This window comes from Hippoglossus stenolepis, chromosome 20, assembly GCF_022539355.2.
Source record: "Hippoglossus stenolepis isolate QCI-W04-F060 chromosome 20, HSTE1.2, whole genome shotgun sequence".
In the NCBI taxonomy this organism is placed as follows: domain Eukaryota; kingdom Metazoa; phylum Chordata; class Actinopteri; order Pleuronectiformes; family Pleuronectidae; genus Hippoglossus; species Hippoglossus stenolepis.
The window spans coordinates 10,195,411-10,221,563 of record NC_061502.1 but is presented as its reverse complement, the minus strand read 5'-3'; the positions used below and the strand labels follow the sequence as shown (position 1 = coordinate 10,221,563).

Sequence of the window (26,153 nt, the reverse complement as noted above, 5' to 3'; positions counted from 1 at the left end):
ATCTTTAAATACGGTCTATGGTCTATAGTTAGAACTTAGATAAAGCTCGGATCACATTTTATCACAAATTAAAGCAGAAATCATCTAATTCTAAAGGGCTTTTTCTACACTACATAAGACGGTGCTTTGGGATCGCTGTAATTTCTCTGTGTATCAGTGTATCAGTGTATCAGTGTATCAGTGTCGTCTCTCACCTGACGAGATAGCTCTTGAGAGAGCCACCATATGTGATAACAAGCAGCTCTGCTGACCACTGAGCGCTGGCTGTGTACTCCAAGAAGATCAGACCTGCCACTGCACAACTGAAATCCCCTGGAAAGCTCAGCACCTGGATCAAGAGGGAGAGATGAAACAGAAGTCAGCAGCAGAATCAAAGTGACTGATGTAAGTGGTGGAGGAAATCAAAGAAAAAAAGAATCTGCTATTATTTATCAGTTTGTGTCCCACACAAGTTTTTTTACAGGTGCAAACAACAAAGATACATCAAACCAGCGATGTTTGCTAAAGGACATGAGAAGATGAGAAAGAAGACGATGGGACAGGGAGCAAAAAAAAAAGAAAGACAGAAAGTGAGAGATGAGAGATTTATTTTTCCCATCCATGAACGCTTTCTGTCAAATCGACTTTTTTTTTTTTATCATGTCCTGGAATAGCACCAGTGTGCGCACTTACCAGCGACAAACAAGGGAAACAGAAGAGGGGAATGGAGGGGTGCTGCCGTATCACACACACTGTAGATGCATAACAAAGTAGAGTGGCACTCAAGGAACGAGGATCAGAGAAAACGAAATGTGAGCGCAGCTGGGGAGAAGGACACGTGTCTGCCCTAATGGTATCTGACAGGTCGGAGAGGGGAGGCGGGAGGAATGATGGATAGAAATGGAGGAATGATATGCTGCATACGGAGGGCATTAAGGAAGACAGACGTGAAGCGGCAGGGCGAGGGGAGCAACGTAAAGGTGCGAGGACGAGATATATACAAGGGGCAGAAAAAAAACAGAAAGAAAGACAGGATCAAGGGAAGACTGGGGGAGCAGCAGGTGTGTGTGCAAAATTTAACAGGGGAGGTGATGAAGACGGAGAAGAGAGTGATGGGACACCACGAGCACAAGAAGGGAGACGAAAAGGAAACAGACAATGAATTAGAAAGCAGGCGGGCCAGACAAGGAGCGCAGAGGGTGGATGACGAGGATATGTTCTCTTCAAATGGTGACAGGCAGCACAAAGAGCCCAGTAAAATCTGTGCTACAACTGCAGAGCATGGCCCGACGTATCTCTGGAGGAAAGATTCTGGATGTCTGAAAGCCCAGAACTGTGTCACTGAAAAGTTACAAATACACTCGCATCTGCTGTAGCATAGTTTCAATGATTGGATTCACATCCAAAAAATAATGAAATCAACCTACATAGAAACTTTTCTATGACAAATCAAGGAGGATTTACAGTTAGCAAAACTAATGCAGTGCCTGTTCTAAACCTGCCTGTTTGGAACGGGCTGTTTGCTTCTCCTGTGGTGACGCTGGTTGCGGCTTTCTCTCTGAAACTGTAAAAGTGACCTGCAGTAATTGAGCTGCGGCGAGAAAAGCTCAATAAATGGTTGGTTTCCGTAGGTGATGCCTAATCACATATTATTGTAGTACCATTAAATGCAAAAGAAAAGAAAAAAATCAAACACAAAAGAGAGGTAGAGGGAGACATTTTTTTTCTATTTCTAGTAACTGGCGTGGTTACCGGCGGGATGACAAACAGCTCGCTGCCAATGAGGTCAAACAGGCGCACGGTGCCAGTGCTGTCCCCGTAGGCCAGCAGGGTGCAGTCATGGCTCCATGCCACCCTTCGCCACTGGGGGTTTGGGTCCTTTGGCACTGTGACAAGACAAAAAAAAAGAAAGTAGGAGAGTGCATGTTAGCCGAGGATTTCCTGTCAAGCCAGATGACAAAACTCTCTACGAATAATCCTCAGGTCTTCCGTGGCGTGTGAATGCAGATGGGAGAAGGAGGAGGATAAAGCTAATGCCATACATCAACACTGTGTGTCTAAGGACCTATCCAATTCATCTATGACGGATGGCCTGAGTTATACATCTCAATAATAGTCTCTCAAAAGACGTGCGCACACACACTTTCACATGCACGGTCACGATGGGGATATGTGGGGGTAGGAGCGAGGAGTGAGATCATAAATCCAGTATTTATTGAAGTATAGGCTACTGTTTTACCAATCTGCTGGCTCAGCAGTGCTGTGAGTGTAACCATATCGCTGTGATAAAGCACGTCCCTGCCTGCTGGCACTTTCTCAAGGCTTCGCTGTCACACTCTTCTCTGACAGAGGAGCCAGAGCTCGCTGGCAGGTCTCTGATCCAGAGTCTGTTTTGAATACCTGATTATATGACACTTGAAATGGTGTTGGGGTAATAGGGGAGAGAATAAGAAATTACAACTAGATACAAACTTTAATGTAGGATAATTTGTTTGCATTATGCAAAATAGTGTAAAACATAATATGCCGCCACGGTTGCTGTTATCTGATAAGCAATAAAGTTATGAAAAGGAAGTTATGTTCTTTTTTTGATATCACATAACAGCGTTATTGGCATTTATTGTATTGGATTTCTTGGCTGCGGAATGCTGCTGCAACCCCTGGTGGGCAATACGGCAAACGAATGGAGGCGTCGGATATTGTATGACTAGAATTTTAAATGAAGAACAAAAGGAAAGAAGTGGGAGGCGAGACAGACAGAGAGGTGGAGAGAGAGAGAGAGAGGAAAAAATGAGAGTGTTAGAAACAATGAATCCAGCACCCACTGAGAGAAATAATAGCACCCCAAATTTTAAGGCCGAAGTATCCGAGAGCGCTTCGGGAAGTAGACAATTTAACACACCTCTGAGACTCTGTGCTGACGCGGAGCAGACGAGAACATGCAGCCATTATGAGAGCCATAGGTATCAAGCTGCTCCCCTGTTCGCCTCTTGTGCCTTTGCTCCAACCTGTTCTCTATTTCACTCTCACACTGCCTCCCTTGTTATCTCGCCCTCCCATTATGAATTGTATACAGTGTGTTGTTCTGCAGCTAAGAGGCCTCCATTTCCACATAGATGGCTTTTTTTTGGGTAGCTGGAAAATTGGATGCTACTGTCCTGTCCTGTTTTGTTTGTTTTTTTCCCCTTCCTCCTCCTCCTGCTGGCGATGGTGGGGGCGGAAGTTACACCAGACGACCGACAAATAAATGCCTTCTATCTAAAGCCTTGCAGATGCATTTATCTGAGCTCAAACACTTATGAATTATTTACGGGGGCGAGGGACAACTCTACTGCAACAGGAGCAGACAGGGAGCGAGGCGGGAGGAAGACAAAGAGACAGAGAGTGATACGCAGGCACACTCACACAAAACGAGGATGCGTTCACACGAGAGCAGGCACATGCACGAGCCGCCATTAAACGCAAATACCATTAGGATCACCACAAAATACATTACGACAAATCTCCATGAAATGAAATGAAGTAAAAGTAGCATTAAAAAAAGAGAGAGGAAAAGAGGAGGAAGGCTGAGGTTTACACAGGCCCAGGGGCTACTGTTATCCACACTATGAACCATTAGAACAACGACCATAATGACGGCTAGCCAGAGCAGAACAAATATAGTGGGAGAGACAAGAGATAAAGAAAAATGGCTGGAAAAGAGGATTAAATCAGGAATAAAAATTGTGAAAAAAAAAGGAGACAGTAGAAGATGAGGAGTTTCATTCTGAGCTTTTTACTAAGCACTTGCTTTGTTTTTCTGATGTGTATTAGTGTATTGTGCAGAAAATGTGGATAGAAAAGAAACTCAGAAAGAAAACTGTTTTGTGTCGCTGCTGATTAAAGTTTTCAGGACTGGCAGACTTATTGTGATAATAACTTCTTTCAAATGATTATATTGTGTCCTCCTCCCCATAGATAACGTTATGACATTTTCACAACATCTATGGGCTGAATAATGATACTGGAAAATATATTTCTATTTATAATTATCATTGTGATAATATTTTCAGCCATATCAACCAGCTCTAACTCTATTGTTCTGTACAGTTCATACACACTCACATGCACAATGAACAGTATAAGGACGTACGTCAAAGCTCTTCACTGGTGATGTGACCACATAACACTGATTCTAGCCTCGCTGCATTAGCTTCCGGTTTGTTTTTGCACTGAGGACTTTTAAGGCTTTACATAATCAAGCCGCTATGTACATGGAGGATTTACCAACTCCCTATGACCCAGGGCGCCATCTTAGATCAGGTGATAGTGGACGTCTGGTAGTTCCAAGAGCCTGATTGGTGACTTAAGGCTATCGCGCTTTTGCAGTACGAGCCCCCAAACTCTGGAAGGACTTACAAGCTGAGATCAGAAATGATCCATCTGTTATTGCTTTTAAATCCTTTCTTAAACCATTGTTTTGTTTATTTTATTGTCGTTTAATCCTCTTGTGAAGCACTTAGTTAAGAAATGTGCTATACAAACAAAGTTATGTGTACTCAAGTGTAGCGTCTGAGCCCAAGAGAAAAAACTAAGCGTGCCCGACCCAAACCTGACAGTTATTCTGTTTTTGTGTCCAAACCCAACCCAAGCCTAATGACTTCCCCGATTACAGGCTCCTGCAGCATGTAGATGGACCAGCCATTATGACTGAACCTGACCCCAACCTGAATATCATTTCAAAATTGTTGTCCAAACCCAGCCCCACTCCAGCTCAGGTCGGGTATCCACACACTTAAAAGTACCACACACATTGCAGCACAATAACATCACATTAATTGTACACAACAAATGTGTTGTTGAGTGAGCTGAGCTGTCTAAAAGAAAGTCTTTAACAGTTAACTACAGTATTTGATTGATAGAACAAGTAGAGGGGGGGGTCTTACCCTGGCACTTCCCGATGACTGAACCAAAGTCATCTCTCACAGACCTGAGGAGCAAACACACATGCACAAAGTGAAAGAGCAGTTTCATTACACAGCACAACCAGGATACACACACCCGAGGGTGCAACCACACAACCACACACACACACACGTGTAGCCTCGTACGCCCTGGTGTACGGTAGGTTATAACAGCCACTGATAGCCTGCCAACTCAAGTAGCTCAATGGATCAAGCAGACAGGGCCTTCAGAGTAGCCGGCGTTTGGACAGACTCTTAACAGAGCTCAGTGGATAAGGCCTTGAGCTGACATCACACTCACTCACACCAACTAATGCCATGAAACAAGGCCATAAAACACTGTGATTAAACAGCAGCACTGTGAACAAAGGACACGAGAGAAAAGCAAAACATCGTGGCGGAGTGATAGAAGCGTAAATGGGGAGACTTTAACGCTTTCAATTACTAACAGGTCAACACAAACATTAATCTGATTTAAGTGAACAATAGAGTGTGTATGAAAATAACTTTTGATTATAGGGCCAAGAGGAAAAGGGTCTTTTGAGTCAAGGCTTCACAAAGTCAAGTTTGTTGCCTATTAGCCTCTGCAGAGCGAGACAAACAGCAGCTGAAAGTGACAAAAGTGAATTTTTGTATACATTTGAACAAAAACATGTTTTCACTTGGGTTATTGAGTGTAAAAAAAATTCCATTTAAATTTAAATCTACAAGACAGTAAAGAAAAAGGGCTCTGAATACTGTCTGAAGCCACTGTATTCTTCCACCAGGTTCATTGCTATTGATTTTCATTTCAATTTAGCTCCATTTAAACCAATATATTGTGTCAATAGAGCAAATTGCTGAGTGGGTGTGTTTGCTCTGTGTAAGAGGGAAATTGGATATGTGTCTGAAAATAATTACAACCACTAAAAATGAGCACAAACATACTTGTGTGCTTTGGACTCTTTCTCTCACACACGCGCGCACAAATAATGAAAACATTCTGGGAGCGCTGGTATTTCTAAATTGTTAGCATTAGTTTTATGTTGCCTGAAGGACCAAAGGGAGGCAAAATGTTTCAGCACAAGCTGAGACTTAAGCACTTTTTGATAAGAAACACGAGGTGCGATAAATCACCCCGTTAATTACATGGCTCTCTATGACTTTCAGGTACAGATTGAGGGCCTCAAACGGCGGGATGGGGGTTTCAGTAATTACCTAATCTCCACACACTGGTCCTGAACCACTGCCAAGAGTTTGCCATTACTGTGGAGAAAACAAGAGAGGGGTCAGGAACGAACAAGAGAAACGAAGAAATGAGAGAGAACACAAAGAGAGCGGGAGGTGAGAGGAGTAAATGGGGGAAAATAAGCGAACAATAAATAGAAATTCTCAGCGGGAGCTGAAATAAAGACCATCCAAGGTGATTAGGGAAGATAACTCACGGTTATCAGTGGCAATGCACAACAGAAAGTGTTGTGTAGCAGAGTTTGAATGGGAGAGACTCAAAGTAGTTGGGTGGAGAGCAGGAGTGGTAATAATTGGGAGCATTAAAGAGAGCAAAGAGAGTAAGAGAGGGAATGAAATGAGAGAGTAAGATATAAGGGCAGACAGACCAAATTGGAAGGATCAAGCACTTCAAACTAATGGACTTGTGCAGTGTCAATGGACCATGCTTAACACGGTGCTACATGGTTGAATCTATAGCCAATTAAATCCCACCTTTCTACTTGGTTTGTCTGTTCAAATGAGAACAATTAAAGTTGAGGTGGGGGACACAGGGGGATAGAGGAAACTGGGAGAGGGGGAAAGTTTAGTGGATGTCAGCAACAGAGGAGCCCGCAATCAAGTATTGATCGCAAAGAGAGTGTGTGTGTGTGTGTGTGTGTGTGTGTTGCACCTTCCAAGCACCAGCTGCCAGTTGATCTGCTTGTTTGCCAGACGGACAAGACCCAGAGGCAGAGAGGAGCTGGAGGGGCTGAGATTCATCGGATCAAACAAACAGTGCAGTCAGAAAAAATGTACACATTAACAACTGATGCTCTTTTTTACTGATAGTCTTATCCTAGAAATAATTAGTATTCCTTTATAATAACACTTAAAGTTCCTCTTAAGACAAACTGCTATAGATGAGACAGTGTATCTGAATCCTACATATAAAGACGGGCCGTGCCTCTTCACTTCCTCCCACTATCCAGAAATTAAGCTAAAATATCCCAGATACACATTTGGAGCCTGTCTGCACAGAAGTAATCATGGACTGGGGCCGCGGTGTCAAGGTCCCACTGACACACAAGCTCAACCAATCGTGATCAGTCTCAGCTGTTTCACACCGTTTTTATAGCATCAAATAACAAATTAAAACCAGAAAACAATTTTATCACACACACACACACGCACACAGGGCTAAAAACCATAGACTGCTTGCCCAGCAATGCCAGCATACAGGCTGGGTGAAAAAACTTCAACATTTTATAAAATATCTAAAATTCTTTATGAAGTTTCTCCTTCGCAGATACTTTTACCTTTGGGATTTCTTCTGAATAAATGATGTCCCCAGAATGAGGATTTTTGATTCACTTTCTTATTTTGGGAGATTTTATATTTTTATATTGCTTAGTCTCAGTGATTCCTTCAGATGTAATTATCATCAATTTCATATGTCAATCACATTCAAGTAAACTTGGCTGTAGCATATATGCAAAGTCTGCTTCATACAGTCTTTTAGGGTTTTTTAGGCTTAGTCCTACTCCAATATATTTAAATTTTTGAAACAAGGTTATTCTCATTCGCTCTTTAAAGACAGACATTTTAAGTTGCAGTGTGTTTCCATTTCATTACCATTTGTGTATGATTTAACTTTTTATATTAGACTAAAGTTCATACCAGTGAATCATGACGCTGTAGAAGAGTAACCAAGACGACTGCTGTTTGACAGAAATATACTGTATAGTATCAGTATAACAAAATTGCTCGATACTTCTCCCACTTCAACAAAAATGTCACAGCATGACTGAAGACCACTGTCTACAGTTATATCAAATAAAACCCCTGATTCTTATCCAGCGAAGGGGAAGAGCTGAGAAACAAGCATGGCTAGAGGAGTCTTTAAATATTTAGCAAGGTTATTGATGGTACAAGCTAACCACCTGCTGAGAGGATAAGCAGGCCTTGATGCTGGAGAGCATTACACAGTCCACTGCAGGCCTCTAACGCGTTACATCAGATGGTGAGAGCACGGTGAACAAGGTCAGTGTTTTCAGGTTCACACTGATATAAATGATTTTAAAAATATGAAGCTATAAACATATCAAATAGAAGATTGCTTCTGTGGAGGTTTAGTGCAGTAGATTTGATGTAGTAGAGATCAGCTAAAGCATGTCAGAGTGAAGTAGCACTCACATCTGTTGCAAAAAAATACATGTAAACTTTACCCTTAAAAGAGAAGTGTGTGGGATTTAGGTGGATCTATGACAGAAATTACATAGTTTTCATAATGATGTTTTCTTCACCTGAAAGTGAGACCCTCTGTGTTTTTGGTTTTTTTAGGTTGAGCTCTTATCGGCAGTGGGTCCTCTTCCACAAAGTCTGCCGTGTTTCTACAGTAGCCCAGAACGGACAAACCAAACACTGGCTCTAAAGAGGGCCTTTTATGTTTTAATGTTACCTGAAGACCTTTATAGGTGCTCCTACATTCTTGGATGGGGAAGGGGGGAGTTGAAGAGTACTCAATTGGTTTCATCCTGTGCCTTCACCGCTAGATTTCACTAAATCTTACTCACTGAACCTTTAAATTCTGTTCTGCTATAAATAATAAAAACTTGATTATTCAGTGTTTTCATGATGTTATTTTGACAAAATTGTAAATTATGACTTCGCATATTAAGGACATATTTAGAAAGTGTTTTAAACTTTATTGCTATTCCAAATACCAATTATAATGAGTGAGGGCTATTGTTTATGTCATCACCTCCTAAATGTGGGACGCCTTGAAAATGAGATGATTCATCTCAAGGGGATTATCCCTCTAATTAATTGCCAAATGCCAGTGAGCTAACTACTCAGCCAATGAGTCGCAAAAGTAAACAATTAAATGCGACTGAAAGCAATATTAAAGAATAAGGGCAAAAAAATACCAATTTTGAAGTTTGAATCCAAAGAATTTTAAATTCTATTACTATTTCAATCATTTTTGTGTAGCAGCTGGTCTTGGTACTTAGATCTTCTTGCGCAAACACTTCTGGATACATAGGCAAGCTAAATTGTATATAAACCCCCTAACAATACATATTAAAGTAATGGTAATGTTTTCATGCTGTTTTTGAAATTTAGTCAAATAAATTGAGCCGCATACATAAAACTCATACAAAATCACATATCACAGCCTCTTATAGTATGTCAGTCCTATACTGGCCAAAACAAAAGCATGTACAGTATGTCTGTCAGCTTCTGGTGTTAGAATAATGATGTGAGCTCACCTGTACCATAAGTAGTGCAGAATTAAGCGGAATGGGCCTGTAAGAAATGAATCACAGTTAGCATGCAGAATCATGGTAAATGTGTGATAATGTCTTTTTGTTTTTATCAGTGTATACAAATCTTGGATGTGAAAATGTCTCTCTTCACCCAGACCTAACAACCACTCATCAATAGATCAGGCAGAGCCGACTATAGAATTCAGGAGGAAAAATATAGGTTTTCTTGAATTTTCAGACACTCTGCGCTTGCATACCTAACATATCATGTAATTACAGGTTGTCATATCCTGCAGACAGAGCTGAATAAAGGTGGGTGACTAAAAGTGGATCATTTCTTTAGTAGGTATGTTCCTGCACACACAAGTGTTAACAAGAAGTAGTGTTAACCTATGCTTTGATTTCGCCTTCACAGAAATCTGTGACACTACATGCTCAGGAGGTAGAGAGGGTCGTCCGCAAACCAGAGGGTTGGTGGTTTGATCCCCAGCTCGTCCAGTCCCAACTGAAACCCAATTTGCTACTGACGACTGCGCAGACAGTGTATGAATGTGTGCATGACGGAAAAAGCGCTGCATATAGGAGCACTTACGGTCTCAACACATGTAACATGTAACATGGAACTTCACAAAGCATTGAACTACAGCCAGGTTCATCACTTTTCTGAGTCCCCTGGAAACATTTCCGTTTATCGTTCCGCTACTTTTGTCACGTTTCTGTATTTGCATGTGTTGTGACTTTTGCAGCGCATGTGTTGTCAAAGTGATGAAGGTGTTTTCTTATTTGCACGTGTTTTTCTCTCTCAGTTTACAGTGCGGTGAGCTCTCTCGGCCATCATAAGCGCTGGATGAATATGTGCGTGAATAAATGTCTAAAAAAAAGAAAGAAAACTCTCTATATTACTATTACTACCTGTTGCCAGCCCTGCACTATAAGCAGGTGACTAAAATCCATGCAAGCTACACATAGACACCTTCATATTATAGCTTTAATGGTTTGCTGAATGTAGGTGCGATCCCAACAGAATAGAAACAGTCATGGCCCCAGTCAGGTGCTGATGGCAGAAAGACAACTTACCTGTCACAGCTTTAGCAACGAGTGAGGTGTTGTGCTCCTTGTTGCCTCGCACCTGCGCGTGTTGGAGAGTCACAGGTTAGTTCATCACTCATCTCCTCGTTCCTCTAACAAATAAAGTTACAGTGACCTAACGTGTGCTGAGAATGGATTTTAAATAAAGGCTCCATGGATCTAGTTCATCCTTGAGAGGCTGAGAGGGGCGACATGTGAACTTTGTCCTGTAAAAACCACAAAGTGAAAAACGGGCATGTCTGCAAATAACACGAGAGCTTCACCACAACATGAGATGAGAATGTGAGGATTTGATTGTGTAGAAAAGTTACGGTTGCTATGTTTGTGCTACGTGGCTTCGCGCGGCTGATGCTGGTTAACTTTCCGTGGCCATTTTTACCAATAAACCAGCAACACGAGACTCACGCGGCGGGTTAGAAATGGAGGAGAAGTAAAGTGCAACTCACCTGAGTGTCCGTCTCTGGCGGCCATTCAGTAATAACCAGTAGGTCGTATAAAATATTTTCCTCTTCGCTGTCAATCAGGCTCTGTTCGGCCATGTTTACCTGGTGCAGCTGTCAAAAGTCCACGGTGGTCGGCAGGGGACAAAATACAGCAGGGAACCCCGCTCTAAAAACTGTAGCTATTCAATAAAAAAGTTTATTGACGTCTTTACTTGGCAACATTTTATATGATGTCAATTAACTGCACACGTGACCGCACAAGCGTAAGCGTGTTCAAAGTCTATTAAGCGATAGATTGCAACCCGGAACCCATGTTCGAGGGAACCGTCTCTCTTTACAAGCTGCACCGAGCCGCAATCTGTGAACACGTTGCTTCCGGTTGTGGTGTATTCGCAGCAGCAGAAGCAATGGCAGCGTTTGGTGGTAAGAAATCTACCTTCAATTCATCAGCATGGCGTCGCGTTCACATTTGACTTTAACGCCAAACTACTTGAAAGACTTGGGATGTTTATTGAGTCGTTTGATTTGACTTTTTCTGAACAGAAATGGGCGTCATGCCTGAAATCGCGCAGGCTGTGGAGGAGCTGGAATGGCTGTAGGTGACGCAGGCTGAACGTGTACAATCCGTGTTGTTGAATAATGATTATATATGTTCATTTTGCTGTTTGTTATCTGGTTAATTGTAATCGTTGGGTTTCAGGCTGCCTACTGACATCCAGGCTGAGTCCATCCCTCTTATCCTCGGTGGAGGAGATGTACTCATGGTCAGGTTTAACTCCTTTATCTCCTTGTTTCAGACACATGACTTTTCCACAGTGCAACTCTTACATCTTATTCTCCTTTCTTTCTTTCAGGCTGCAGAAACCGGCAGCGGTAAAACAGGGGTAAGTACATCAGAGCCACGCAAATCTGGAATTCAACTTAACCTGTGCAGTTTGCATTTAATAGTAATCATAACTTGATTTGTATAGCACTTATCTAAACAAGGTTACAACGGGCTTCACAAAAATCCATGGCAAAAAGATAAATGAACTAAAATGAAAGGTTTCCAATTCAGCTCACTTTTCTGGGCCAAATCACAACAATTTAAAGAGAAACCCAACAGTTCCCACAATGAGAGACCAGGAGCAGTTGTGTAACCATCCCATTTGAGCTCTGTCAGACTGGTTGTTATGATGAAAATATGGTTTAATTGTTAATGAATTAGAATTTAATCATCTGATCAAGTGGCATAAAAAGCTGAAGGGTCACACTTGTCACCTTCAGGCCTTCAGCATCCCAGTGATCCAGATTGTGTACGAGACCCTGAAGGACGAGCAGGAGGGCAAGAAGGGCCGAGCCTCTGTCAAGTCTGGAGGAGCAAGTGAGATCACCTGCAATATCAGTGACTTGTTTGTTTACAGTCTGTGGCTGGTGGAGCAGCTAAAATGTGCTCATGTCATGTATTTTTTTATTTTCAGTTTTCAACAACTGGCAGATGAATCCTTACGACCGCAGTACAGCCTTCGGTAAGAGCAGAAAATCAAACACTTTCATAATCGAGCACTGCAGCACAGTCCAACCTGTTACAAGTCCAATTGCATGTATTCCAGCTTTGATCTTGTGTCGCTTCTCCTCATTGTCACCTCATGTTTCTACCTTTCAAGCAATCGGTCCAGATGGTCTGTGCTGCCAGAGCAGGGAGTTTAAAGAGTGGCACGGCTGCCGCTCTACAAAAGGTGTCATCAAAGGTATGTAATGCACTTTTTTTTCCTAAACAAAATCATTTAGCATTACATGCATTTCACAAAAAACGAAGTATTTATTAAGAAAAATGGAAAGATCATAGCTTCCTTTTATTAAACTGACCTATCCTTGTTTTGTTGTCCAGGGAAGTACTATTATGAGGTGGCCTGTCACGATCAAGGTCTGTGCCGGATCGGCTGGTCCACCAGTCAGGCAGCACTGGACCTGGGTAAACTCTTCTACTTGTCTGTCCCTGCTGTAAAGTGTGCAAGCTAAAATAATGTTTTTCAATAGAACACTAATTAAATCCTTTCTTTACAGGAACTGATAAATATGGCTTTGGTTTTGGAGGAACTGGAAAGAAATCCAACAACAAGCAGTTTGACAGTTACGGAGAGGTAACAGTTGATGGATCATCATGGTGTTTAGATCTGTGTGCAAAAGTGAGGATAATTTAGATCTTTAAAAACAAATTCTCTCTTTGTTATCTTGCGCCTTTGCAGGAGTTTACCATGCATGATACTATTGGATGCTACCTGGATCTAGACAACAGTCAAATGTCCTTCTCCAAAAATGGTGGGTTCTCAGAGGTTCTTATTTTCATTTTTTTTATTTAAGTAGACATCTGTAGTTGATGGTAAATAAAAAAGCTTATAGTTCTTGCCCCTTTCTCTCTGGTTTCCTTTTGCAGGTAACGACCTCGGTGTGGCTTTTGAGATCCCTCCGAATCTGAAGAGTCAGAGCTTCTTTGCCTCCTGTGTGCTTAAGGTAACACAACAGAACCATTCAAATGTAAGGTTGGAATAAATAACGAATTTGTTAAACACTATAAAAATGTCATCTTTTATCTTGTGCCAGAATGCAGAGCTTAAGTTCAACTTTGGAGGAGAGAGCTTTAAAAACACCCCAAAAAGTGGGTTTGTTGCCCTGGATCAGGCAGCAGAGGGTCACAGCGTCAAATCCTCTCAGGCAGGTCTGTGGACAAGACACACATACACAAATATTACCATTAAAAGTACCACTGACCATTTGATATTGGAGAGAAAACCCTTCACAATAAAATCCCACTTTCAGTTCACATTTTTAAACCACGCACAAAATCTTATTTGACAAGAATCACCACCAAAATGACGACACTGATCAATTCCTTTATTGAGTATCTGTCCCTTTTCTTCCTGTGCAGGCAGTGCTAAAGTCAGTCAGGTGAAAGCCTCCTCCAATGCACCCAAAGCCCTGATCATCGAGCCGTCCAAAGAATTAGCAGAGCAAACTCTCAACGTCGTGAAAAACTTTCAGAAATATGTGGAAAACCCCAAACTCAGGTAGGTTATACAGAGCTGCCTCGGACACTGGTCGACACAAACCTGATTCCTTTTGTGTTCCACTGTGTTGTGCTGTTTCATCGTGTACTACATTTGACCGCATTTATAAATACATTTGTAGTACCAAATTGATACCAGCAGATGGAGTCAGTGCTCAGTGTTTAATTTAATCCATCTGTCACTGCAGGGAACTGCTGGTGATCGGTGGTGTGGCTGCCAAGGATCAGCTGGCTGCTCTCGAACAGGGGGTATGTGAGATGTCACTTCTCCAAACACTTCTTATTAAAACTTTTTTTTCTCCGTCCCTCCTCATTAATCTTTCCTGTCTCTGCCTCTCTCTGTGTAACGTCTTCGCCTCGTGGTTCATCAGATCGACATTGTGGTGGGAACACCCGGCCGACTGGACGACCTCATTTCCACCGGGAAACTCGTTCTGTCCCAAGTCCGCTTCCTTGTCCTGGACGAGTGTGTATGTTCAACACATCTGCTGCACTTTAAAGATTTATGTTTCATCAGATGCACAGATTGTCACGGCCGATAATGTTCAAATACTGTTTTAATGGTTAGTGTGTACAGCCTCACTATCCCCGATGCCAATAACCATGTGTTTTGGATTCTGTGTGTCCTCAGGACGGCCTCCTCTCAGCAGGATATACAGATTTTATCAACAGGATCCATAACCAAATCCCACAGGTCACCTCTGATGGCAAGAGACTGCAGGTAACACTGGATAAGGTTGCATTTGTTACAAAAAATATTTCACTGAAAAGCCACAATCCATTTCCATGTTTTGAAATGGGAGCTACAGATGGTTTAGATTAATATTTAAACAACTCTGTCTGGCCAGTTGACAAAGTTAAAGTTGCACATTAATCTACATATGTTATCGTAGTAACAATAATCCCAAGAGTGTGTTTCATTTCTAACCTCAAGCTGTAGAATTTAAAGAGCTGGAAAATCAACAAACAATATTTCTGTGTTTTACAAAATAATGCAAAAGATGTGTGTAAGGTGATTAAAGCACTTTTTCTGTTTTATTGTTTCTCCTCCCCCCCCAGGTGATAGTGTGCTCCGCCACTCTGCATTCCTTTGACGTGAAGAAGTTGTCCGAGCGCATCATGCACTTCCCCACGTGGGTGGACCTGAAGGGCGAGGACTCTGTCCCAGAGACGGTCCATCACGTGGTGGTGCCTGTCAACCCTAAGACCGATCGGCTGTGGGAGCGACTGGGAAAGAACCACATCCGGGTAAGTGCCACAAGCTTGTGTTTGGTTGGCATGTCTTTCTGTTGGTGTAGATGAATGTGTTGACACAGCCTTTCCTCTTATCTGTTTTTCTGCGGTTAGACTGATGAAGTCCATGCCAAAGATAATACCAGAGCAGGAGCCAATTCTGCAGGTAAGAGCAGATTAGCAGCAGATTTTTGACCCTTTTGATTTTATCACTATACTAAAACTTGTGACATCAAGCCTTTGAACAACGTCTTCTATTAAATGTACCTCAAAGGGAGTTAAGTTGAGATATATATAAAAACACTGATGTTCAATTGAGCCTTCAATAACAACAAATGTGTTTTGTGTTTTAGAAATGTGGTCCGAGGCGATCAAGCTTCTGAAGGGCGAGTACGCGGTGCGCGCCATCAAAGAGCACAAGATGGACCAGGCCATAATCTTCTGTCGCACCAAGATCGACTGTGACAACATGGAACAGTACTTCATCCAACAAGGAGGAGGTGGGAGGCAGTGGTGCTATTTAGGCCTCGGTCAGACCTGGTAACATCAGTCTCAGGTCAATCCCAAGTAGACGCACCCAGGATGCATTGTGGACGCATTTAAGATCCAATCACATGCAGAGATGGTCTGGGACACGTGGTCTGTCCTCTTGTTATCAGATCACCAGAGACAGATGTTGACACCAGGTCTGAACAGGAGCTTTATCTATACTTTGTACACACACTTGACAATCAAGTAATGTTGACACAATATATTTGAGACTTTTTTTTCCCCCCCTTTCACAAATTATTTCCGTCAGGTCCAGACAGTAAAACCCACCAGCTTTCTTGTGTTTGTCTCCATGGCGATCGTAAGCCCAACGAGCGGAAAAATAACTTGGAGCGTTTCAAGGTGAAAGAGCGAAAACACGCCGTCACTCTTTGACAAAGTTTAACCAGTTTTCCTGTATTTTAAGTTATCTTTGTATCTTTCAGAAAAAAGAGGTGAGACTTCTGGTCTGCACAGATGTAGCCGCCAGAGGAATTGACATCCACGGAGTTCCTTACGGTAAGAGAAATGCTTCAGACTTTCACAATAAGAGTTAACACCTTTTTTTTTTTTCTACATACCTTTTCAAATGCTTATTTATCTTTGATTTATATACAAATGCAAGTCCTCTCTCTGCCACTAGTTCTCACACTGTTCATCTTTTCTTCTCCAGTGATTAACGTCACGCTGCCAGATGAGAAGCAGAACTATGTCCATCGCATTGGAAGAGTTGGAAGAGCTGAGAGGTAGATTTTGTGAATGAGTTGCAGTTATTATTTTTATTATTGTCTTATTGTGCAGTCTTTGTTTGTAGAATCACATGAAAACGATCAAATTCATCATCACTGCAACCTGAAATCTTAATGTTTTGATTTCTCTTTAACCCACAGAATGGGACTGGCCATCTCCTTAGTTGCTATGGAAAAAGAGAAGGTAGGTTGAATGGTAGAAGTACAGACTCTAAATTTGTAGTAAAAATAGATTTCAAAAATGGTTGTCAGTTGACTTGACTTGTCAGTACATCTCCCCATGTGTGCAGGTGTGGTACCACGTTTGCCCGAACCGGGGCCGAGGCTGCTACAACACCCGACTGAAGGACGAGGGCGGTTGCACCATCTGGTACCAGGAGAAAGAGGTGAAGAAAAATGGAGGCAGAAACGTAATCAAGCTGAGGCAGCGAGTTAAATATTGTGTTTTGACGTACGGCTCCATCTCAGCTTCAGCACAGGGCTGTTTGAGGGATTTGATAAGCAGCCGCTGAATTTGTCATCCTGGCAGAAACGGCACTCGGGGGTTTGAAGTGTAAATCGTGTGTTTGATTTAATACATTCATGGTGAAACGTTTCTCACACGTAGAATATGCGGAGGAATAAACAACTTGGGAAGACGATAAGAACTGACGCCGGTGTGGATGTGATGTAAACAAAAACATGGGATTCTGCCACAGAATTTAAACTTCCTGTCCTGCGTGCTCTGCCAAGACCCCCCACCCCTTGTCTGAATGCCCCAGACATTTTCCTGTTGTTGTAAACACCTCTGACCCTGCAAGCTTCTGCGGCCGTCTTCATATGTCAAAGATAAATTCTTGGGAAAGTCCGAACTGGACAATTTCTGAAGTTCATGCCTGAAAGCGGCTGACATGACGTCATAACACGCTCATCGTGCACTCTTAATCCTCGTGACATTTCCCCTCGTTCCCCCTGATCACAGCTCCTGTCAGACATTGAGGAGCACCTGAAGTGCACCATCACCCAGTGTGAGCCGGACATTAAAGTACCTTTGGATGAGTTTGATGGAAAGGTCTCGTATGGTCAGCGCAGGGCATTGACAGGTATGAGCATTAAGAACTCTTACATGACTTTACTGCAAGAAGAGCAACTGAATATCAAATGTAATGAGCTGTATAGTCCGACACCATGGTGACAGACATTCACTATTATAGTATGACATTATTGTATTTTCTGATTACGATGTGTATTTTATTTTTTAGGTTAGTTAGTTTTTTAACCAATGTAAAATGTCCTAAAGGAGCATTGTTAAACATTCTATATAATATAATAATAATAATATTATTATAATAATAATAATATCTGTTGTTGTTGTTGAACTTGACCATCAACCTGTTGCTCCTCTGTAGGTGGAAAGTACAAGGGTCATGTGGAGGTGCTCGCTCCAACTGTCCAGGAACTGGCTAACCTCGAGAGAGAAGCCCAATCTTCCTTCCTGCAATTGGGATACATGCCAAACCAGCTTTTCAAAGCCTTCTGAGCACCCCCCAGCACTAACACTACAGGCTGCAGATACAGAATAAAGGAAATTGTACATTTTCACATGTTTCAGCAACATGATGCTGAATCTTTGTGCAAACGAGCCGCAATGAAAAGTAATATTTTAAGTTTGGTTTCCGCTCAGTCATAAAAACACAAACATAACTTATAAATAACTTGCATCAAATGTATATTTATAGGTTTCATGATACCAACATTACAGTGGGTGTCAAAGCCTCTCTTAACTCAGCGTCCATAGAAGAATCAAGACTCCGGACGCCTCTTTTATTTCTCCTCCCAACATAGATTTAATATTTGCACTCTTTCTCAAAGGCCTTTCCTGAACTGGAAACCTTATTTGCTATATTTTATGTCGGTTTTTTTTTCTGATTGATTCAACTGAGTGAAATATTTAAGTTTCCCCTTCGAGTGATTGACTTTAGATTCATTGCATTTAAGTGGCTCGATTGTTTTCTGTTCTGAAATAAACTGTAGTGGCTCAGTTTAAATTCATTTTTTCCTCTTTCTTCTTATTTCTTCTTATATTATTTATTATACTGAGAACTAACAGCATGTTGATGAACTACAGTATTGTTTATTGCTCATTTATTATTTTATTTTATAGAGGATGTTGCCTTGCCCTCTGTTTTGTTCAAATTAGTTTTAAAAGGAGTTATTCATCTACAGTATAAAACATTTAATTTTACAGAAAAATTTTACTTTGGACATGCTGGTGTTGAATATGATCAAATCCACTGACGTTCAGATAAGTGAACATGCCTTCAAAATAAAAGCTTAAAGGGAAAGTCAATATTTGATGTGGATACACTGGGCAAGTTGGTTAAATCTATCCATCCATCCACCTACACTTCTATTTATCCATCCACCCACCTTTCTATCTATCCATCCATCCATCTTTACAAATGTTGCTGTGGCAGGCGCTTGAGTGAGTCTTATTTTGAAAAGGGCAGCCAGAAGTGCTGTGTGCAACAATGTGTAGCTTGACTCCGTGTGGAGAGAGACACGCCCATTCCCAGTGCACACCTCCCCGGCTGCAGGATCCTCTCCTCCTCTTCCTCCTCTTCCTCCTCCTCCTCCTCAGCAGCAGAAGAAGCAGTGAGGTGGTTCTCCAGCCTGGATGTCGGGTTTCTCAGTTGCTCCACCGCAACAGGTAAATGAACAGAATCCACGTGAATGCGGCTCAGATCAGGACTAAATGCAGGTAAGTGTCATGCGCTGCTTCATGAAGCCATCACACTCACACAGCTCGGCAGTGCAGCGTAGCAGCACGAACACTGGGGCTTCACTGGCTGCAGCTCAAGGTGTGATCAGTGTTGGACTGCCCCTTAAAATCTATGGACATCCTGAAGCTGCCTGAGTGAGATCCAGCCTGTTGTCTTCTAGTCAGATGAAGAAAAAACAATTGAGACTGGAAAAGAGGGGTTTTCAGGATATGTGTGTTTCTAATTACAAGTCTGACTTAGGTTAAAGAGTCATTTATAATAAGTGACCAAATCAAGGAAGGTGTGTCACTCTTTTCCTCTGTGTTGTCAAGACAGCGTCAGGTGTCTTGAGTGTGTGGTGTGATCATCATTGGGAGTATGTTTCTTGGGAGTTAAAATATGGATTTTAAAGCAGACGTGTGTATCCATATTGTTTTTTGCCGTAGAAAATAACCTCAGATGTTAAACAAACATTCAACATATTCTTATCTTCAGTTTCGAAATGTCTACTTGTGGTTGCCAAATGATGACATAGTCGTGTCATTTCTGGATTTCCCCCCATATGGGTCAGATAATTATAGATCGAACTCAGATAGTCCTTTAAAATAGTTTGCAGTTGGGCTGGGCGAATTAATAAAACAACAATGATCATCACAATATGATTTTTCATCTGTAGCAATATCACAGAATTTCTATATATGTACTGTATGTCTATATCCTGCTTCTGCATTGTGCAAGCAGAGTGAGGATTGGCTTAATTGTTCTAACCTCATATTTTTGATAAACCTAAAATAATGTGACTTTTATTGTGATAATTATTGACACTTTTTATCTTTATACGATTTTTGGCCGCGTCGCCCAGAATCCCGTCTATTGGGTGACATCTATATATACTTTTTTATTGTCCAAATGCCACCTCAGGTTTCAACCCATATCTCTTTAAAGCATGGAAAATGTAACACAAGCATGAGCCCCTCCTGTTCGGAGCCAATCAGGTGCAGTTGTTATCTCACTGCCTCCAGTTTTAAGGTGTTTGCTGTGGAAAAGTATTTTCAGACGTCAGAGCAGTTTTACATTAACGTCTGGGACAACCGGTGTAGCTGTTTATGTATGCTCGTGTTCATTCACTGCAGTATAGACTAATTATAGAGATTGCTTTGTGCGCGTGTGTGCGTGTGTGTTCTGCTGCTCTCAGTGAAAACAGGAGGCTTTCTTTGCTGAAGTGGCAAAGTCCATTTAAACTGTAGTTCATATGGCACCTGGCCTGATCCCAGGGACTGTTGCATATGCACCTGCCAAGAAACAATGAATTACATAACACACACAGAGAGAGAGAGAGAGAGAGAGAGAGAGAGACGAACATAAACAATAATCTTCATACTGGAAGTGTGAGCCAAAGGTCATCCAGGGTATATTTTTACGTGACAGTCACAGTTTCATGGAGATGAATCCGTCTGTGACAGTTTTATTTTTGGGGTCGAGAGTAAAGTTCTTGTGCTGAAGTGACACAGGTAAGAGACTCTGAGGTCGGACATGCTGCTGAGTGTGCGTTTAAAGGATGGGGGGGGGGAGTATCATTGCTCGAGGTGACCCACATAAAAAGGATGGATATAAGAATAATTATTTCAGGTGGAAGCGTGCTGATTTTCCCCTGCAGCACAAAACAGGAAGGTGTGTGTGTGTGTGTGTGTGTGTGTGTGTGTGTGTGTGTGTGTGTGTGTGTGTGTGTGTGTGTGTGTGTGTGTGTGTGTGTGTGTGTGTGTGTGTGTGTGTGTGTGTGTGTGTGTGTGTGTGTGTGTGTGTGTGTCTGTGTGTTTTGAATGAGCAGGAAAATACATGCACACACACACACACACAAACAAACACACACAGGCTTCTTTCTTCCTCCTCGGGCTCAGCAAAGCTTCCTGGGCTGTGTCTGCTAGAACAGGGTGCCCCTCTGTGTGTGTGAGTGTGTGTCACACACACACACACACACACACACACACACAGGCCGGCGCATTGATATGCACATCCGACTCGGTGCAGCACGGTGCACACAGGTGTCAATCAGCATGCAGGGCAGAGTCAAAGGTTCTTTGATTCATTTTCTCCCTCGGTGCTGTGGGTCAGCAAGCGTCTGGCCCGGATAGTGACTCACACTGTTCCTCCAATCAGAAACTTGAAAAGTGCAACGTGTAGCGTTTCTCCACATCAACACACCGTCTATGTCGGGGGAAACTTCACTTTGGTGGCTGCCACTGCAACAGTGACATCACAAGAGATGGATGGGGGACGAATTTCATCCTTATTGTTGTCCCCAGAAGATTTGTTTGAAAGTTCATAAACAATCTGTCTTACTTAATACTTAATATTTTGAAAATTGTTCCTCGTAGGTTTAAGGGGTTCCCTCCTGACCCAAACTGAATCCTTCCACCAAGTTCTGTGTTAATCTCTCCAGTAGTTTGAAACAAAAACACAACCTCCTAGGCACAGTTCATAGCTCTGAATAACAAATACAACCAAATATATACACCTCAAATTGGTTTTGTTTTTTAATCAGCCAACCAACAAATCAGATGAGCTCTATTCAGACTACTGTTCAGCAGTTGGATCAGGGCTGACTTCACTTGAAGTAGCGTTGAGATGTTTGGTGTGAGCTGTCCACACTGTGGGATTGATTGCTTTTCCGATATCGCTCTGCAACATTACATCTGTCATATCGAGCCAGAGCGAGCTACAAGCCAAATCAAATCGGAAACGCGTTATGACATTTCAGAAATGATCACGTTCCTTCGAGCTCTCCTCGGGCATTTTTGGGTGGTGGAGTCGGTGTTGAAGTCCTCTGTGACCTGTTGTGTTGCTCTTTATCCAGGATGTGTCCTGTTTGAACAACAAAGCCAATAGGAGATAATATCTTGTATTTGAAGCCGCACACACACCTCAGGGTGCAGACGTGTTTGAGTATGAGGGCGGATCATACCGAGTGTTTGCTTTCAGGAATGTAAGCAGCGCACATTCAGGAAATACACATACTGTATGTACAGCTGCAAAGCTCAGACATATTGTAAAGGAACAGTTCACTGAATATTCTGTCAATATCTACTTAGCTTCGTGTGATCACTTTATTAGGAACATCATACTAATACTGGGTAGTTCTTCCATTTGCTCTTAAAACAGCTTCAGGTCGGCTTGTTCACAAGATGTTGGAAACTTTCCTTTGAGATTCTGCTATAATGTTTAATGCTACAAATCTCAATTCTGTGAGATTCCGATCTGGTGACCACCGATATGAAACTAGTTTGAGATGCTGCTGCTTTGTGACATGGATCATTCATCCTGCTGGAAGTAGCCATTAGAAACAGTGATTGATCACGTACATCAGCACCATCAGCACCATCCTGGACTGTTTACACAAGGCACTTTGGGTCACGGCTGGGTTAATGCTGTTCCTCAGCAGAAATCCAGCTTCATCAGACCAGTTCATGTTTCAGCCTGTGTTCACCGCTCCGACATGGTCTTCTTCTGCTGTAGCCATCCATTCCTGGCGTTGTTTCCTTTTGAGATACGTCTCTGCTCACCACAGCTGTAAAGAGTGGTTATCTGAGTTACTATAGCCTCCTCTGTCAGCTACAACAAGTCAGATCATCATTCCCTGACCTCTCTCATCAACAAGGTGATTCCATCGGCAGAACCGCTGCTCTGCACTCTAGATGTTTTTTTGTATTTAATTCTGAGTGAACCCTCGATGCAAGTGTTGTGTGTGAAAACACTCAGACCACCTGTTTAGATCTGTATTCTGATATATAGTGGAAACATTAACTTGCTCCTCACATCTGCATGATTATCTGTTTGCACTGCCGTTGCATTATTGATACGTCCACAAAGGAAGCTAAGTTTTCACCCCTGTTGGTTTGTTTGCTGGTTTGTTTGTTTGTAAGCTGAATTACATGAAAGCAACTGAACAGGTTTCCACAGAACTTGTTGGAAAGATGCAGTATAGGTCGCTTTCTCTAACATTGTGCAATCAGTTTTTCAAATATTTTCACAATTTTCCCGGGGAATAATGAATGGACCTTGATGATAAAAATCAGGCACATTTAGGCAACTGATATCTATGAGTGTGTGAAATCTGCTGCAGCTTGACTGAATTTAAGGGGACTGTTGGACCTTGATGGAGGTATGAGCAGCACTTCCTGTTATTGACCCAACCCCTCATTGGGTCATCGAAGTAACAGGACCACCCTTGTCCCTGTAATGCAACTGAGTTTGACAGCACCACAAATTACATCCTCTAAAATCACCACAAAGTTGAATTGTTAAGCTGAACATCCGCCATGAAGCCAGGACTTTAATGTAGCTCAGCTGTATTATATTGCATTGCATTGTATTATTGCATTTCAGCTAGGTTGGCTGACAACCAATCGTATAAAAGAAAATGTTTTACAGTGATTTTCATATTTTAGGCAATTACTTGCCATCACTGTCAGATTAAAAGTCACTCAGAGGTAATTTTTGTGTATAATGTGGAGCACTGCATTGTGGGATTCTTGGCAGACACAATTTTTATTGGGGTATTTGAGGGCACAATATAGTCGATACATCTCCACACTCACTCTGTGTCTCATTTCACAAGAATTTAGGGTGGATAGAGTTTTTAAAACCCAGTTTATGATGCAATGATTACTGAATCTGGATAAATACACAGTTAACTGTAACTTTAATATGATTTACAAGATTTTATTTGCGTCACAGTTTCCTTTCTTTGTGATGTCATGTGTATTTTCCCATGATGGATTTATGGTTTTGGACGTGGAGGTTTCATCGTTGTTTGCTTGGTTGTGTGTGTTGTTTTTTGCCCATGCTGTGTGTATGTGTGTGTGAGAGCTTGCAATATATATTTTTGTGCATTCACAGGCGTACGCCACAGTGAGTGGTCCATTGCTCTTAAGTAATTGGCAGCTTCTGAGTGAACAGGGAGTGATTTATACTACAGCCACCACAGGTCTCCCCTCCAGGAATTCATACGAGGAGAGTGAAGCCAGTGATGGTGCATTGTGTATCAGGTGCAGAACAGACGCGAGGCTTGATAGGAATCGGGTGTGAATCCTATAAGAGGGGATGCAAGGTCCAATGAGGGATAAATAAGAAATACGGGAGCAGAAATAGAGGAGGATAGAGTGGAGAGTGAGGTGAAAAAATGAAGGAGTGATTTGGTGAAAGCAGAGAGGGGATTTATTGGAGCTAAGGGCAAACAGAGCTGAGAATATACCAGCTGGTTATCTATAGATATAGATGGATGAATAGTTAGTTAGTTAGTTAGTTAGTTAGTTAGTTAGTTAGTTAGTTAGCCTATTGTGTGAGAAGTCCCTCTGTAGAGAAGGGCACGATCTTAATTTGAAGATGTATCAAGCATGATCGAGAATGTGTGGAGTATATTGCCAGAGCAATTGAGGTTAAAATGATTCACAAACAACAGCACAGCAAAGGAAGAAGATTATTAGAAAGAGAAATCAAGAGGACATGAAACGACATCTGTCCTCTTCTCTTTCTGGGACACTGACAATGATCCAACAGGAATCGCATCAGCTCCCTGTAGCTCACAGTGTCTGCAGACTGCACTCAGTACATGCATTTTTCATTTTGTGAGTGAGTGTATGCAATGCAGATACAGGTGGGAATATACAGTGTATAATAAAATTCTGATTTATACGTTTTCTAGTGCGATTTATCAAAAATATTTATAGCACTAAAAAGTGAACGAGAACAAAAACATATTCTTATCAAGACCAATGTGTACTATAAATACATTGTAATACAAATGTTTATATTTTTAAGACAAATGTTTATATTCCTTATTTCCCTATTTACATAAATATTTGTTTGTTTAGTAAGACTAAAATATTTACATTCCTTCTCAGACAAGTATTCAAAACACAAGAAATGTTTATAGTCCTGCCATGACAAATAATAATTTTCCTAATAATAGCATATTTATAATAAGACAAATATTTCTATGAATAACAACAAATATGTATATCACTGAACACAACAAATACCTTTATTCCAGCTTAGAAAAATATTCATAGTCCTAATAAGGTAAAAAAATATTTATATTCATGTCCAACATTTATATTCCTAATAAATATATATTCTAAGTAAGATGGAGGCTATATTCATCCTTAGAATGATTAGACAAATATTTATATTTCTAACAAGACTGATATTTATATTCACATTGATACTAATATTATAGGACAATATATATCCCTAATAATAAAATGTATGTTTGTAATTAAGACAAATGATTATGTTTCTATAAATAGGACAAATATTTATGTTTCTAAAAAACGATGAGGCCAAATTCCATGGTGCTTGTATATAAACCCAAATGTCAAAGTGTATAAATAAAGAGACGCTAAGATTAGAGAAGAATTTTGGCTGGAGCAGCCGTCTGTGATCTGTGAGCAGATTGGGATGAAAGCTGCCTTCCTCCCTGACCACCGTCATTTCTCCTCCACTGCCTGTCCTCCTCTTGCCTACATCTCTCCGTCTGCATTGTCTGTAGCGCTGCTCTTCTCCTCACCCTCTCCTCTCTCTTTCTCTTCCACCCCCCCTCTCCTTGCTCTTTATTTCCACCTCCTCTGTCCCTCCCTCACTCTTTCTTGTCAGCCCTCAGCGTGTTCGCCGCTCACTGTGCCTTCCCTTTGCATTGTGAACAGACAGATGAGATTTCTTTTTTCTTTCCTTGCTCTCGCGCGCATTTCAATCTTTTCTGTTCCCATTTTTCACTCACACACATGCATGCTGGCGACAAACACGCACACACACAAACTCGGCACAGTTACACTCACGTCTTTCTCTCTCTTTCTCTGCAGATGTCTGAGAGCTAGCCAGCTGAGTAGAGGACTTCCCTCTCTGCCCGTGCTCTCCACCTGCAGCCATGAATGGTAAGAACACTTTATTCTG

At 41.7% G+C, this 26,153-nt stretch overlaps 3 protein-coding genes across 12 annotated transcripts in view; 2 read left to right on the top strand and 1 right to left on the bottom strand.

The window, feature by feature from the left end:
* Nucleotides 1-11,231, bottom strand: part of nbas (NBAS subunit of NRZ tethering complex) — a 155,705-nt gene extending 144,474 nt beyond the window's left edge. Inside the window, exons 1-8 of one of the 2 annotated variants that reach the window (XM_035143684.2) lie at nt 10,912-11,231; nt 10,454-10,505; nt 9,380-9,416; nt 6,802-6,879; nt 6,120-6,167; nt 4,905-4,948; nt 1,732-1,865; nt 195-328 (exon numbers count right to left, since the gene is read on the bottom strand). In XM_035143684.2, the coding sequence (XP_034999575.1) occupies nt 195-328; nt 1,732-1,865; nt 4,905-4,948; nt 6,120-6,167; nt 6,802-6,879; nt 9,380-9,416; nt 10,454-10,505; nt 10,912-11,004 (620 nt within the window). In that variant the 5' untranslated portion in view covers nt 11,005-11,231. The remainder of the gene's footprint in view (nt 1-194; nt 329-1,731; nt 1,866-4,904; nt 4,949-6,119; nt 6,168-6,801; nt 6,880-9,379; nt 9,417-10,453; nt 10,506-10,911) is intronic. The other variant, XM_035143683.2, reaches the window with a different exon arrangement.
* Nucleotides 11,232-11,240: 9 nt separating this feature from the next.
* Nucleotides 11,241-18,495, top strand: ddx1 (DEAD (Asp-Glu-Ala-Asp) box helicase 1). Its single transcript, XM_035143686.1, has 26 exons — nt 11,241-11,331; nt 11,452-11,503; nt 11,609-11,672; nt 11,763-11,792; nt 12,175-12,271; nt 12,369-12,416; nt 12,555-12,638; nt 12,779-12,862; nt 12,955-13,031; nt 13,137-13,209; nt 13,325-13,401; nt 13,492-13,606; nt 13,817-13,955; nt 14,143-14,203; nt 14,326-14,424; nt 14,586-14,675; nt 15,014-15,202; nt 15,302-15,353; nt 15,541-15,687; nt 15,987-16,078; nt 16,162-16,234; nt 16,389-16,461; nt 16,606-16,648; nt 16,755-16,850; nt 17,426-17,546; nt 17,853-18,495. The coding sequence occupies exons 1-26, from the start codon at nt 11,316-11,318 to the stop codon at nt 17,981-17,983; spliced, it is 2,223 nt and encodes a 740-aa protein (XP_034999577.1). The 5' UTR covers nt 11,241-11,315; the 3' UTR covers nt 17,984-18,495.
* Nucleotides 18,496-19,007: 512 nt separating this feature from the next.
* The window catches only part of itsn2a (intersectin 2a), a 37,338-nt gene continuing 30,192 nt past the window's right edge, over nt 19,008-26,153 (top strand). For 6 of the 9 annotated variants that reach the window (XM_035144452.2, XM_035144451.2, XM_035144450.2 and 3 more), the window contains exons 1-2: nt 19,008-19,153; nt 26,063-26,134. In XM_035144452.2, the coding sequence (XP_035000343.1) occupies nt 26,128-26,134 (7 nt within the window). In that variant the 5' untranslated portion in view covers nt 19,008-19,153; nt 26,063-26,127. Of the gene's footprint in view, nt 19,205-25,688; nt 26,135-26,153 lie in introns of those variants that run through there. The other 3 variants (XM_035144454.2, XM_035144453.2, XM_035144447.2) reach the window with 2 other exon arrangements.

Bases quoted from the DNA above. Each gene is read 5' to 3' on its own strand.
- ddx1 (XM_035143686.1), top strand. The intron at 11,504-11,608 runs GTAGGTGACGCA...GTTGGGTTTCAG, and splicing joins GTGGAGGAGCTGGAATGGCT to GCTGCCTACTGACATCCAGG. The intron at 12,272-12,368 runs GTGAGATCACCT...TTTTATTTTCAG, and splicing joins TGTCAAGTCTGGAGGAGCAA to TTTTCAACAACTGGCAGATG.